At 52.7% G+C, this 15796-nt stretch overlaps 1 protein-coding gene across 1 annotated transcript in view; it reads right to left on the bottom strand.

Annotated features, from left to right (window-relative positions):
- ONECUT2 (one cut homeobox 2) overlaps positions 1 to 12951 on the bottom strand; it is a 41282-nt gene extending 28331 nt beyond the window's left edge. The window contains exon 1 of the mRNA XM_063077511.1: positions 11721 to 12951. Within this exon, the coding sequence (XP_062933581.1) occupies positions 11721 to 12951 (1231 nt within the window). The remainder of the gene's footprint in view (positions 1 to 11720) is intronic.
- Between the last annotated feature and the right edge of the window lie 2845 nt (positions 12952 to 15796).

Here is a 15796-nt window from a genome sequence, read left to right as displayed (position 1 = left end):
TCATTAGAAATGGAATGCATTCAGTACAAATCCTTGCAGAGTGTAATGCCTTATTTTAATACGATGCAGTGATGTATATAAAATACACTTTAAAAAAGGCTATGCTTACTGTCAAACGCATGTTTTATTGAAAAAGGTTTTGATAGTGTAACCCACCTACTAAGAAATGCCTGTCTGCAAATGCAAAGATTATATGGCTTAAATAAACTGCTTTAGTCAGACCTTATCAAATAGATTTGAAACCAGTTTTTAGATCCTACTCATATATGTTCTTGCTCATTTTTAGAGCAAAATTTTAGGTATTTAGACACACAGAAAATTATTTCTTCAACATTGGGATTGAATGCTCTGCCAGATTTGTTTTGTATTGGGCTGGATTTTTCCCTCCCTTCACACAAGAGCCATTCAGAATTTAAAGATGAATTGTCACAGGGAAGACAATCTCATTTATCATACCCTTGACTTTCTTTTAAAGGAGACACACTTATCTGTTCCTATGCTCCACCTCTTTGAGAGCCACTTTAGCAATAAATTAGGCCTGAACTAAAGTTCCTTGAAATAATGCAAACATTTTACATTTTAATTAGCTTTGGGAAGTCAAGAGCCATTTTACTAGTAACCCAAAGAGATGTGAGTTGTGCCCAATCATTGACCAAAAGGACCCACCTGCCTCTTTCTCTGGAATGAAAACACAAATAAAGCAGAGCAACCGATTGAAAAGAGCCAGAGTCAGAGGTCAGTGCCTAATGTCAGCTCTCACCCTGGCCGGGGCCATATGACTCCATTGTGTGTCCTGCAGGAAGTGACTCAACATCCCTGGCCCTTTGTAGGGAGCAGCAGAAGAGGTGGTGAGGTTCTTCCTAAAGAGAACCCCACCACTGATGACGCTCAAGAAATCAAATCCAGTTTCTAGATTTACCTTGAGTAGTGATGTCCAGCAGTTGGCTTTTCCTGTGACATTACTGCTGATATAACGTGAGAATATTGTTTAATACAATGAAAACCATGTTTTCAAAAATCATGAGCACGCAGGTGGGGAAAACAAATCACCCATTTGTGTTTACCTGTGTGGGGGGCAACCAGACAGTAAACCTTGAAAGGAAATCCTAAGTATGAAATATAGTCTTGAGAGCAGCAATCAGTGTCTACAGAAAACAGTAACATGGAGGAAAAAAGTTCAACCCCCCCCCCGCCCCCTTCCCAGCAGAGGTACTGCTCTTCCTGTTCGGAAGGAAAGGTCATTCCACATCTTTTGTCTTCTCACCCCGCTGCTGCCTCCTCTCCCGTGATTATCGCTGACCTCACACAGAACTGAAGAAGCCACGGGGCGCGAGAGGAAAATCTGAGGCCCTGCTCTGTCTGGGGCGGCGAGATTTACAGAGCTGGAGCTACTGGTCAGGGCCCAATAGAGGGTCCATCTCCCTTTTTTACGTTGAGATGGAAACTCGCTCAGACGGCAGCCTGGAAATGCTGGGTCGTGGGGCGCTCCGTGGCGCTGTTCGTGGTGCTGAAGCCCGCCCCGGGGAGCGGAGGCAAAAACCCACCCCCGGGCGCTCGGCTGCCAGGGGCTTCGGGCTGGGATCCATGCGAGGCAAGTCTGGAAAGCACTGCCGTCCACAGAGCTAGCTCTGTGGCTCACTGAGCTCACTCCTTTGCAATTGCAAAACGGCTGGTTCACTTCTCTCCTCGGGCAATGTCACAGAGCCCACTTTAAGCTTGCTGATTCGGCATATCTCTTTCTCGATGTCGTCTCTGCCGATACTCACTCTCCCATTCTCTCTTCTTTGTACACGATTTTACCTTTGTAGAGCACCTTACATTGCCACACCCCTCACTGGCATCATCCACGGAACCGTTTCTCTTTCACACATACTACTCCTCTTCTCCCCCACAGATATTTTTGGCTGGCTCTGCCTCTCCTCCCCCAAGCACTTTCGAACTAAGCTGGAGACTACTATCTCAATGTGCAGGGTGGGCACCTCACTATAACAGCAGAATTCTTGATTTCTCCTTGGCAATGAATTAGAAGAGGCAGAAATGGACCCAATGGACCAGGAAATAGCCCCTTAACATATTTCTAGGAAGATAATATTTGCATGGATGGCAATCTGGAGTGTAGGGAATAAGGACACACATACTAAGAACAAAGTGAAGACAGGGGTTTGGACCTTGTGGGAGGTGCCAGGCTTATCAGTTAGAAGGCTCCAGCAGGTGGCGCTCTAGTTCCCGGTGCTGGCGGTGGGAGCTCCACTCCACTCCCTGCTCCACTCTAAACCCTTCTGCCAAATAACCCCTCAGACATGCTTGGAGGTCTGTCTTCCTCTAGATCCAAGCACTTATCCAGACTATATTCCTCTAAAAGTACCATTTGCACAATTCTGTTTACTGTAATGCACAGTAAAAAGGGGAACATAAATAGAGAGAAGAGAGGGTTAGTGGTAGGATTTTTTTTTTTTTTCTTTTTTTGGTGTGATTGATGGTACTCAGATGAAAACAGTTTAATCATCAATAACATGATTCAGCAGTTGGGAAATGTAAACAAGTTGTGCAACTGCTTGCTTTGGTCAAAGCTCTGGATGGGGCCCAGAAGGCTGGGCCAAGCCCCAGTAGGGCACTGCCAGCAGGATGCCCCTCCCTCCCACCAGGGCAGAACTGGCTGTGCCTACAGACTGACTGGCGTGACCTTTGGCTTTTGCAGCCCACAAGCAGTTAGGCTGGGGTTAATGGCACTTTGCAGGGAGCTCCAATTGAGTAAACAAAAAATGCCTTGCCCTTTTCTAATGGAGCACATTATTCTGAAGCCTAAGCCTTCATCCAGGCCCCTGCAGCTGCTCTGCAGGTCAGTGCTACCAATAAAGCAATTAGCCAATGAGAAAACTCTTCTTCCCTGAGGGGGACTCAAGGGTTTTGTTGCAGTTGCTTTGCTTTGCTCTGGGTTTTTAAACAGGCAATCCAAGTTGATCTGAGCCTCTTACATCAGACTCCAGAATGAAGACAGTGAAATTGTGTGTTTGCTGAGTGTGATATTTTAAGGGACTGGCCCCCTTGTTTGACACAGCCTGGAGATCTCACTGCTTCCTGTTCAATTAACCTGAACCATAGCTGAACTCTGCCCTTTGAACTCACTCAGCAGATAAATACATTAGCTCACCTAAGGAATCATTAATATTTTTCAATCACATAAAACAAACATGAATGTCCAAAAATAACCCAAGGGATAGACAATTAGAAATAGCTCATGTACAACGTTGAGAAAAAAAAAAATCAAGAATGGATGTTATTTACAGAGCAAAAAAAAGTCAAAGAAGAAATGAAATGGATCATGACAACAGTTCTGGAGACAAAGGGGACTTTCATTTTCATATCTGCAAGAGGTGCTGAGCAATATTTAGCAATTCCTACTCCATCTACACTGCTCCAGAACAAAAACTGTACCTTGCTCTTGGACTAGCTTCTACCCACTTCCATCAAAACACACAACTCCAAGCCCCCTCTCTCCCTAAGTGACTTCAGTGTCCATATTCATATACAGTCCAAAATAATTGCATTCCTGGGGGGCAATTCTATTCCTAATTTGCTGTAAATGAACCAAAATAATTATCGTGGCAGTACCACTGTTTTTAAGTGAACCAGCTTAAATAAACCAAGCTAGTGGCTTGACTGAAATAATTTTACAGTAGAAAATGATGTTCCTGAGATATTGCTACTCTATACATATAAACTGATTTCTTTTTGTTGGGGAAAAAAAAAGAGAGATGCTGAATGCATCTATTTTGTCTTTATCCCTGCATGTCATCTTAGAAGAATGAGAAAAACACCCCCAACTGGGTCATTACACATTTCAGTTTGATTTAATTTCACTTCCCACAATTCTGCCTTGTGACCCCCCTCCCCTCCTAACCTCTTTTCATTTTTGTTTGGTTTGGAGTGTGGGCTTAATGCCCAGCTATCCTAGATGAGAACACTTAAAGGAATATCACAAGCACGAAGGGTAAATCTATTGAACGAGGGTCTTTAACTATGTGGTTTCCTTAAAGGGAAAGGTTGGATCAATAGGATCAATATGAAAGGTTTCCCTGGCCCTGCATAAAAGGGTAAGGGCTTCTCTTTTCACTGGTTTAACTTTACTCTCTGACAAATGCAAATCAATGGATCTGTGTTTACAACAGATTCCCTAACAGACTCAACTTGGGCAAAGCCCAGAGCCTCACCCTGGGGAATGTGGGGGTTGGGAAGCCCAAGCTTGCTTTAAGGGGACATTCTAGGGCACAGACTCATGCTCAAGGCCCTGGGGTAGAGGGGGGGGAGCAAGCTGGCATGGCTACCAATCACCCTTAAAAGAAGGGGCTTGCTGCCCACCTAGATCCTGCTGGAACTCAAGGAGCTGTTACTGCTTGTGGCTTCTCTAAAGAGGACAAAAATGAAATACCGAACAGGTTCCTTCAAGGATGTCAATGCAACATAAATATAAAGCCTATATTCTTGGATCTGGCGAGGCTGGTTTCCTATCAATATAGATGTTGGAGGCTGACTGGACAGAGGAGGCTACAATGAAATATGTACAATTGGAGCAACATGAGTATTTGAGCTCTAGGAATGCCCTTTCTTAGGTGGTAACTGGCTCTTCTTAGTAATGACAAGGCAAACCACTAAAACTGTGGATTCTTTTCTCCTTAATTTTACCTTTCCCTTTAAAAAGGTGATGCTTTCCAGAGATTACATGACTTCAAGTCAATACCAGTTACAGAGAAATTATTTTTCTTCCTGCAGGAGAAAGTATATGTATATTTGATTACATGAGCCAAAGTCCAATGCTGATTAAATTATGTTGGAGGTGTGCTTCTAACCCAAACAAAGTCTGCTTTCTACGGAAGAGTAATGGATCCTCAAATGGTGAGAGAGGCGCCAAGGTAGAATGCAGAGCCATCCTGCCCTCTGGGACAATTTGTGTGGGACAGTTTTTCACAATAAATGTCCACAGCTTCTAGGACTCCTGCTCCCCAAGCGAGACTACCTCCATCCCCACAGCCCACAGCGTGACTCTGTGCCTTGCCCATCAGATGGGCTGCATTACCCAAGAACTTCCCTACCTCCTCCCTCTCTACCCCTAGAAAAACCTATACATATTTTGCAGCCACTGCCTTGCATCAGACTTGGAAATAAAAAAGCCTTTCCCCCAAAGGCACTTAATTTGGTTACAGGGAAAGACTGGGTGATCAGGGGTAGTGATGGGCCCCCCTGAAATGAGCCAGCTCAAGCAGGCTCTGCTCCTGACAGAATAAATGAACCCATAGGGCCCCATAATGAACTGTCTCCACCAAGAAGAGTGATCTTCCTGGAGGAAGGGACTTCCCCCAGGTCAGGAAAAATAAGGGTCCCTAAAAAGGTCTGGGGTAAGCAGAGCCCAGAGAGTCTGCAAATGAAGTGTAAGGCACAGGGTGCCTCCATCTTCACCCTCTTCCCCAGGGCCCTTTATCCAGGCAATTATTTCTATTTATTCCTTCTTCATTTCCCTTCCATTGGCAGGAACCCAGAAACTAAATCTCTCTGCTTCTCCTTTGAGGTTTTCTTTCCTCCAGGGATCCCACTACATGATACCACTTTTCATGAAGACAGTTTCTGCCAACTCCAGCCACCAGCTGTGGTATAGAGGAGCCCACTTCTTTCTTCCTGAGAACTCTTCAACCCCATTCCTCTGGTCTTCCTTTAGAAATGGGTGTCTAAAGGCCAGAAAACCTGGGGGACTCTCCAACACATCAAGAGATGATCCTAAAATGAAGTCTTGGTTTGAAGACAGCAGGAGAGGCAGGTTCTCCTTCCCTCAGGGCTCATGTCTAGAGCTCAGAAAGGTAAAACTAGCCCAGGATCCTGTTGCTTCTGGGAAGACCTGGCTCAAGAGGAGAGTGGAGCAGCTGCTGGGTCCTTGCAGGGACACAGAAAGAATTTAGGTTAATCAGTTCGACTTCTGCCCTACCCTCACCATTTACCAGTAATCCTGACCTGTCTTGGGATTCTAGGTTGGGGATGGGGGAGATTCTAAGACCCTCCCCTCCTAAGACCTGCTCAACCATCCCAGAGCCTAGAAGTCATGCATGTGGGAAGGGGGCCAGTTGTCTTCCAGACCAAAAAGAAGCCATCCACCCTCCCTAGTTTTTGCATCTGACCACCTCACTTAGCTCATTATAGATTTTAGGAGAAAAGTAATGCACTTTCAAACTAGGAAACAAGGTGGTGTATCAAAGCTCTCCTCTTTAAGGGAGGCCACTGGTGAGAAGATGAAAAACAAATACCTGCTCACCCTCTACTTCATCTCAAAGCAGAACAAAAGATGTGTTTTTTTTCTCTCTCTCTCCTTTCCTTCCTTTTTCTCATTGTTCTTGGAGAAAGAAGGAAAACACTCCTTTCTCTCCAGATTGATACCTTGTCTTGAAGGAAAAGCTTAGCTTTCTCCAAATGGGACGATTTATAATTTCAAAAAAACAGGACAATTTAGTTCTTATCCCACCCCCACTCTGGTCCTAGCTTTTTCATTCGTTCCATAAAATTCACCTTAGCGTTCCTTCTGGAAGAACAAGCCACCACTGGCAAGGGAGTGGTTGGCAGAGTGGAACGGTGTCCCCCACCAACGGGAAGCAAGAGCTTAACAGTTTTCTTTTCCAGTCAATGCAGGTGTCTCAGGGAAAACCTCCCACTCGGATGGGCCCATGACTCCAGCCTGAGAGCAGAGAAGGTTCTCTCCAAACGGTGGGAGGGTTTGGGTGGGGGTTCTCCAGTCTGCTTTTTCTATCTTCCTGCCCCAGCCGAGGTGGGAAACAAGATTCTTCCCTGGTTGACCCCTACAAGCCCAGAGCAGAGCTGACCATTCTGAGGGATGAAGTCCAGGCTTTTGTTACTGGGGCCACGTTTGACTGTCCAACTAATGCATCCGAGTAAAAAGTCTGCGAGTGGGCGCCTTCGCGGACCCAGCCATCTGGTGGGTGCGCGCGGAGGCTGAGGAGGAGGGCAGGGAGGCCGGCTAGAGAAGCAGAAAACCTCCGGGAGAAAGGGGCGGGCTGGGGCCTCTCTGGGGAGGAGCTGCGGTCAGACCCGAGAACCCGCCCCCGCCCCGAGCTGGGGGAGCAGGAGAGGGACGCGGCTGGAGCGCCGGGGAGCCTGGGCGCTGGCGAGCGCTCTGCTGGGAAGAGCGCGCCGTCGGGCTTACTGGAAGCTCGCCGGATCAGATTCCAGATCAATGAAATCTGGGTCCACACGTTTACGTTATTGTTGCTAGCATTAATGCTCTTTTAATCTTCTAAACATTATCAGCATCGATCTCCCTCCATATACACATTTGTTTGAGAAAGTGACATAACCACGCGGTGGAAAGCTTGGAATAAAAATAAATGCGCAGCCTCTCGCGTCAAGGGCGCCAGGAGGCCCAAGCTACTTCTGCAGCTCGGGTTCACTCCCCTCCCTCGCGTCCCGCCTCCTCGGCCCGCTCCCGCCCACGCTAATGCGTGTTAGGAAGGTGTTCTCCCGGCTCCCGGGCCTTGACGAAGCAAGGACTGTAGCGGGCTTTTCAATTATTCATACGACCAGCCAGCAGGCGAACAAATCGTCTGTTCCGTACCGGCGTGGGTTGCGTTCGGTCTCTCGGGTTCGGATCCCTAACTAAGCCGCCGGAAGAGGTTGGCTGGACCGGGAGCCGGAGCAGCGGGAGGGGAGACAGAGGTGAGGGGTGGGGGGCCGCTGCGAAGGAGGTCCCTTTTCCGCCCCTCGGCTTGGAGACTCCCAGCGGTCCGCGTCACCCAAGGACGTCCCCGGCGCAGCAGGAAACACATACGCACGTGGTGCCCCGACAGTGCCCAGCCGCTACAGGCGTCAGGTGGCCCAGGCGACATCTTGGCGGGTTGGCTAAGGGCCCTCGGCCGCCTGAACAGAGTTGGCTCCAGACTGGCCGCTGGGAGCTGCTGCCTGGAGAGGCTCGTGCGTCTACCCGCGACGGGGACTGGAGGCAGGCCTCGGGCAGGGCGCGAGGGGAGCCGGGCTCACGGGAGGCGGAAACCTCGGCAGAGAATGTAGCCGGGGACTCCGCTGTCTTCCGGGCGTTGGAAGAAACCACACCCCGCCACGGAGGACTCGCTTTTCCTCCGAGGGCCGCCCGATCGGGTTCCTGCTTGAGTTCTCTTAGTCCCTCCTTTTTCGTGTTTGTGCTTGGTTCAGAGGCCTGGTGGGCTCAAAGTGGGAGAATGTGTGTGCTCGAACCCGCAGGAATTCGTCCTTGCTGCCTCTGGCCAGGGTAGTAAACCCCTCACCCCCACCCCTGCGGGGGCCGGCCTTGTGAACCACCGCGGAGGCCCGGCTGCGCGGGGTTACAGCCACTAGCTGCCCTGCCACCCTTTTCGAACGCAACCGTGCATCTGGAGTCCCTTTCTCGTAAATCTAATGTCAGGGCAATCTGAGTTTCTTCCGTGTCTTCTCCCTTCCACTTTTAAGTGCCATCCCTAGCTGTAGGTAGCCGAAGCGGCCAGCAAGGAGGAAGAAAGGACCTGCCAGTGTTGTGACTGGTCGTACTTCGCCTGACGGTGAGTTTTGCAGGCGCTGGACAAATTAGACATCTTAATTGTGAAGCCCCCTCAACCCCCTGTCTGCTTAGGCCTTTGGCAGGACTCAGGGGTGCCCAGAATAAGAAAAAAGAAAGGAAAACTAAAAGGGGGGGGGAGGGAGGGAGGAAGGGATAGAAAAGAAGCCGGACCTGGGCTGGACGGGGGGGCCGTGTCGTCGAGGCGCAGGGCTGGGAGTCGGCCGAACTGCCCTGCGGAGCCGCTGGGCTTATTTAACCCGGTGGGCACAACGGCATAGGAACTCAGAGGCGTCCCGGCGGGGATTCCGATCGATTCTCTGGCGGAAAAGACCTCCGCTTTTCTTCTCCGTTTGCTCCTGTCCTCTAGCGCTCCTGAGCACATAATACCTACTTACCAGTCCCAGCTTCTGCGTCAGTGTCTGAAGAGACTGATCTACTGACCCCAAACTGAAAAGCCTCCTCTGTAATAATAACCACTCAACACACTTGTAGTTGCTGATAAAATGGCCAGATAAAAAGGCTAAAGCTCTTGTCCCTTTTCAACCAAGGGTAATAAAACAGACACACATTTGAATGCCTGAGCAAAGCGGGGTCCTCAGCAGGCATTTCCCACTGGCTGGAGGAGGCGTTCAGTCTCCTGCGGTGGCAGCTTCAGCGCTCCCCCGCCGAAAAGCCAGCGGCTTGGGCCATGCCCTCCAGTCCTACCCCTGGGGAGTTGACCCTGGGACTCCGTGGGCGTGGGTGAGGCTGAGGATCCCCACGATGTCACACTCTTCCTCATCCTAGCAATGCCTTGGGCGTTGTAAAAGCTGAGAAGCACAAATACAAGGATAGTTCAAAAAGTTCATAAAAAATATAAATTAAAAGATAATACGAACCTTTCCATGAACGTTTTGAAATACCATCCTAGGTGAAGCATTACTTTCCGCTACACTTTCAGACCTACATAGGCAGAAGGTGTGTGTTTTGTTTTTGTTTTTGTTTAAAGCTGTGTCCTTTGCAGGACAGGCGTGAGGGGGCGGCAGCGCTCTGAGATGGGCCAGAGCAGAATAGGTGTCATCCTGTCTCACTGTACCCCCAAGACTAGCTGCCAAGTTTCTTCAGGACCCCAATGCCCAGGAAACCAGCAGTGCTAGAGCCCCTCTTAGAGGACCCGGTGCATTTGGGGGCATCTAAGACAAAGGAGTACTGCAAGGTTAAGAACTGTCAATAAGCCTTGGATTTACTTCTCACCGCTACTCTCTACTCGCTGCTTTATTTTTGCCAGGAAACAAGAGCAAATTGTTGAAAATTGTAGTAGAGGATAAAGAGTAAACTAAAGGAGAAAGAAAAATAAAGGAAGTTTCTTAATCTATTCAAAAGTATCTGAAGTCCACCGACTTGGGGGAAGGTGTTTGGGGGGAAAGTGGTTTTCTTTACCTTCTTATATCAACACTTTGGGGCGATTACTAACCGGAGATCAGAATCTTCCAACGGCGGGGTAAAGGAAGAGGCTGTCAGAGCGAAAACGCCTCCTCCCCAAGCCCGGGCGACCACACTGCCTGTCACATCCTCCGACCCTGTCGGGCGTCGGAAAGTGCACCCTACAAGCTGGCCTCAGTGGTGCGAGCAAAGCCCCGGGGCGCGGGAGTGGGAGCCTGAGCTTGCAGCTCCGGAAGCGCGCTGTGTACGGCGGGTTCGGAACCGCGTCCCAGTATCTGCGTATTGTAAATCAGTGCCACCATGGAGTGTTCCCCCAGATTGCCCACTGATCCCCAGAGATCCTCCCAGTTCAAAAGAGGCCGCTCATCTCGGCTTGCAGTATTGTGTCTTCCCCAGTGGGGGGGGGTGCGGGGTGGGCCGGACACTTTGCTTCTCTGGGCGCGTGGCTGGGTCCTCCGGCAGCGCAGTCGCCACGCACGCCGCGCGGAATCTGTGCGCACAAAAGCGCGCAACTGCGTGCCAGTCGCAGTCACTGCTGCGTCCTTACCTCCAGCTCCCGCACCCACCGCCCACACAGGAGGTTGCTGTGCTCCTAGAACAATAGAGGGCTGTACCTCGCGGCTCGGCCGCTAGAGGAGGCACAAAGAGCCGAGCCGGCTCCAGAACAATGTAACTGGCGCGTCCACCGGTCCCCTCCCGCCGGCCGCCAGCCGCCAGCCCTCCCCGCTGCCGCGCTAGGCGCACAATCGGCTCCCGCTTAATGCAAAGGCGGAGCCTGCCGCTGGCGCCCGAGAAGCATTAACTAACCTGCATCTTAATTTCCGAGCAGTTCTTCCCGTGAGCTCCTAACCTCTCCCGGAGCCCCAGCAAACCTCGGCAAATCCCAGCAAACGCTGGGAGCAGGACAAGGGCGGCCGGCGAGTAAGGCAGGGCTCTCTCCGCTCTGTCTCTCCTCCTCCATCCTCCCAAAGTGGTGCATGTGACAGTCCCAACCTTCGTCCTTGCACCCTCCCCTCTCTGTAGGCAGTGACACCAGAGCTGGCCCGAGCCCGCTCTTTCAGTCAATCCCGGTCAGAAAGTCCGGCGCCAAAGCCAAGGTCGGACATGGGCTCCGAAGCAATGTTGTATTTTGGACGCCTGTTCCCCACGGGGGCAAGGCTGTGCCTCCTGCCAATGATCAAAGAAGTTTGCCCGATAGGGTGGGTAGGAGGAGAACGGAGAGTTTTTTCTCTTCTGAAGAGCAAAGCCCCTCGACTGCCTCCATATAGGGAGACTAGGCAGCCTGGAAAACTGAAATGTGTTGTCTCAAAATGATTTCAAGTGCACAAGGTTTTGAATATGGCAGTTCCCGGTTTCCTTGAGTCCTAAAAAGAGAGGGCTCCTAGCGGACACCGTGCACCCCCATCCCACCTCCCACTACTGGGGAATGTCGGAAGGAGAGGGCAAAGGTTGGCACATTGAGAGGAGGGCGAATGAAATGGGGGAAGGGGTTTCGGTCAAGCAAGCCTCAGGGACAAGGGGGGAGGAAGGAAGAAAAAAAAAAGAAAAGAAAAGGGAGAGAAAGAAGAGGAGGAGGAGAAAAAGAGGAAACGGAAGAAGAAATAAAGACTAGAAAAAAGAGGGAGCATGTAGGGGAGAGGAGGTGAGAACCAAGAGAAGTGACTGGGCTGGCAGTCCTGGGCCACAAGCCCCAGGGAGCCCTTTCCCCAGCAGCCTGACTACCCCCTGGGCTTACCTGCCAGGCGCAAGGCGGACATGCGCTGGAACTCGGGCTCCTGCAGCCACTTCCACATCCTGCGGAAGGTCTCTCTGCCAGATTTGAGTTTACTCCATGGTTTTGGATTCCGGAGCAGGTCAGAGAGAGTCCCCTGAGACCGGCACAGCACCCTCTGCGCGAAGATCGCCTGTGGGATGCTGTAGCGCTTCAGCTCAGCAGTGATACGCTGGGCCACCTCTTTGGTGTTGATCTCCTCCAGCTGGCCCGACGTGGCCACCTGCGAGCCTGATGAGGACGAGGGTGGCCGCTCGCGGCTGGGCGCCAGCACTGGGCCGTGGGACTGAGTGTGGCCCGGGTGGTGCAGGCCGTTGAGGTGCGACATCATGGCCGCGGGCGGGGTGCCCAGGCCTCGGGACAGGTGTTGCTCACCGCGAGTTAGCATGGCAGTGTGGTGCGCGTCGAAGTTGGGGCTGAGCATTTTGTCATGGCCCGGCGGACCGTAGTTGGGCAGGCTCTGCTGCGCGTTGTGGAGGCCGCTCAGCCCGTTGCCCAGCGGCGTGGCGGCCAGTGGGGACAGGCTTTGGCTCATGCCGGGCATCTCCTTGTAGGGACTGTAAAGGTTGTTCATGGCCGGGAGCCCGCGCTCGTCGCGCATGAGGGTAAAGCTGCCGCTGACGTTGCCCGACAGGCGCTGGTGGTGGTGGTGGTGGTGGTGGTGCGGGTGGTGGTGCGGATGCGGGTGGTGGAACTTGTCGGACACAGTGGAGATGGGTGGCAGCGGCTGGAGCGGCGTCAGCGTGGTGTAGGTGTTGCTCATGCCCATGCCGGGCGGGGACGAGTCGCAGGACATACTCATGGCGTGGTGCAGCGGGATGGAGAGCTCGGGCCGGTAGTCGTTGCCGTCCAGGATCGAGGCCATGCTGGTGACCATGGCCGAGCGCGACGCAGCCGCCGCCGCTGCCGCCGCCGTGCCCAGCTCTTGGTGTGCCGTTGGCGGCGGCGGCGGCGGGCCCCGCAGCGAGCCAGAGGCGCTGCGGCCCGCGTGGTGGGGGCTGGGGCTGGCCAGCAGCTCCTGCTCATGGCCCGGGCCCCCGCCGCCGCCCCCGCCGGCCCCGCCGCCGCCCCCGCCGCTGCCGCCGCCGGCCGGCCCGTGCAAAGTGCCCAGACTTTCCATTGTCAGCTCCGGGTTCATGGCGCAGCCTTCTAGGTCTTTGGTGAGGCATCGATAGGCGGTGTAGGCAGCCTTCATTCAGTCCATCGGGGCCCGGGGGCGGCGGGGGTGGCGGGGGCGGCCGGCGGGCTGGCCGGGAGCGCGTGGCGGGGCTCGGCCGCGGGAGCGGGGGCGGGCGCCGGAGTGCGGGAGTGTGTGCAGGGGGAACGTGCGTGCGGGTGTGCGCCCCGGGCTGCGGGCGGGCGGGCGCGCCCGGGGTGGGGGCGGGGTGGGGGCGGACCGGGCGTGCGTGCGGGAGACGGGAGGGGGCGGGGAGGGAGGGATCACCGGGCCCCGCCGCTCGGGCCGGCGCGCTGCCTCGCCATGTCCGAGCCCGCTCCGGCGCCGACGTCTTCTGTTTGGGTGAGCGGGAGCTGTCCAGAAGGGCTCTGCCGCTCGCCGGGGCGGCCAACCTACCCTCCCGCGCCTGGGGCGGGGCCGCGCCCGATGGGCGCTGCGAGTAGCCACTCCGAGGTCGCGGCTGCTCCGGGGGGCGGGTCTACTGCGCGCAACTACCAATCGACGTGGGGGAGGTGGGGCCGCCCGTTTCAAGTTTGGCTGACGGCTCGGTGCTTTTTTTTTTTTTCCTTTGCTGCTGGAATCAAACGTCAAGGAGAGGGAGGGAGGGAGGCAGGGAGGAGGAAGGGGTGGCGGGGAGAGAGAGGCCAGAGTGCGAGCGAGGGAGAGATGCCGCGCCGCGTCCCTCCTGGGCAGCTGCGGTCTTCAGTTCCCTTCGCCTCACCTCAAAGCTTTTCTCAAAGCTAGTAAGCCGGGAGGAGAAGACTCCGCTGTGCGCTGGTGTAAAAACAAACACGCGTCGCCTAGCAAGCCACTTCCCGAGAGTCCCGAGCTGGGAGCCAGTAGGTTAGCCGTTTAAAATGCAAGCGCTCATGTATTCTGATGAACGGTAAATTCCCGAGACTGGAGCGTGCATAAGGTACCCGGCCAAAGGAACTCCCCGCCTGCGAGCTGCGGCCGGCCGACCGCCCACGGGCGGCGCGGGCAGCCGTAATCATGCAAAGTTAACACAATAACATCATTTAATTACCCGGCGAGCCCATAAATCTCCCGGTTATGAGGCTTCAGAAGAACCCCGCTAGATTGCAAAGCAAAACCAGAATTCCGGGAGCTGCCGTTTCAAGGTGACCAAGTGCTTGCCCCACCAGCGAATGGGAAAGAAGGGGGAAGAGTGCAAACTGGTGGGGTGGGGTGAGGTTGTTGCCGGTGCCCACAGTGAGCAAACTTCTCCTGGGGGCAGGGAGTATGCAAGCCAGCTGGGACGACGCCCGCAGATCTTTCCCTAAACACACACACACACACACACACACACACACACACACACACACACACACACACACACACACACACACACACACACACACACACACACCACACACACACACACACACACACACACACACCACACACACACCACACACACACACACACCCGCTTTTCTGGAACCCGGGAGAGGAACACCGCGGGTTAAGGCTGGGGGGACGTGACCAGGAGCCTCGGCTGACATCTGCATATTCAAAACTTGTTTCTGAGAAGACCAGCGCCCCGGCCAGCTCACGAACGCTCGCAAGCCGTAGCTTTAGAAAGAGAACCTTCGTCTTCCTAGAATTTCCGTTGTTTAGCAATCCCAGGTCCGGAGGTGGGAGTGGGGCTGAGGGAAAGAGGAGGGGGAGATTTCCGCGGCCCGGGTGAGGGTGGAGGGGTGGGTGAAGACAGTCAGAGAGGCCAACACCCGGTATTGAAAGCCTTAAAAGTAACAGATTCTTCCAAAGCAGGTTGTGCTCTGTTTGCCTCCGAAGATTCAAGCTCGCTGAGGTCGCGCAGATGTTGCCTTTGTTTAAAGAGACAGTAATTAAGGACGGGGTGGACATAAGTTTGAGAAGCGTGACCTATTTTCTTTTGATCAGCTGTCAAAAGAAGAGCAGGGGGTCTCCTTAAGACAGCCCCCTCCAACCACCTCCAGCTGTTAGAGAAAACTTGATAAGAAAACAAGGACACAGCCTGGAGTACTGTATGTGCCATCTTGGCGCCAGAGAAAGGTTTAATTCATTTAGAAAACGGTTCTTATTTTCGGTGACCTTTTTTATTGCCCTCCTTTCTCTTCTAGCTACAGAGCAAAAATAAAATAAAATAAAATAAAATAAAATAAAATATCCCCCCTCCCCATCCTGTCATATGAATATACAGAGAGAGACGTTCTTCATAGATCAACTTTACTGAGCTCTGGCAATACGTTGCCAATTATTCTTTCAAGTAGCAACTTCTCTCTGATATCAAAGCCTGGGTAAGAAAACAGCGGATCCCCTGCTTTGCCAAACATACTTTTCTTGCTGCTCACTTCTTTAGTGTCACAATAGGAGACAGGTAAAATAACTCAGTTCTCTGTTTCTTTGGTTTCCTCTCCCCCTCGCCCCCTCCTACTCTCTCTTCCTACTCTCTACCTTAAATATGGTGATGGTGGCTGAACACTCGGGACCATTTGAATCAGCTCATGCTTGAAATACAGACCAAGTTGAACAAAAGTTCGCAAGAGTACAACCTGCTGTTGGTCCACAAGTGCTCAGTGACTGAAACATGGCAGGAGAGGAACTGGGAAAGAATCAGTCTGATATACCCAAGGGCTAAAAGTAGCGTCCTCTGCCCTGGCTGGCTTCAGGCTCAAGGAGTGGCCAGTGACCCCAGGCTGGTGCTGCCTCCATACGGAAACCTAAGTACATAAAATGCCATTTAAATAATTTTTCAAAATGGTTTACTCATTTGCCAGGCCACCAAGCTAAATCTGCTCCTGGGAATTGCATTTCGGTGTGCCTAGGAGTAGAAAGGTGAGCTGCATTTTCTTGCTGCCTAGCTTCCTTCCTCCCTCCCT

Source organism: Cynocephalus volans, chromosome 13, assembly GCF_027409185.1.
Source record: "Cynocephalus volans isolate mCynVol1 chromosome 13, mCynVol1.pri, whole genome shotgun sequence".
NCBI lineage: Eukaryota > Metazoa > Chordata > Mammalia > Dermoptera > Cynocephalidae > Cynocephalus > Cynocephalus volans.
The sequence above is the reverse complement of the archived record's forward strand: the minus strand, read 5'-3'. Positions and strand labels throughout refer to the sequence as shown.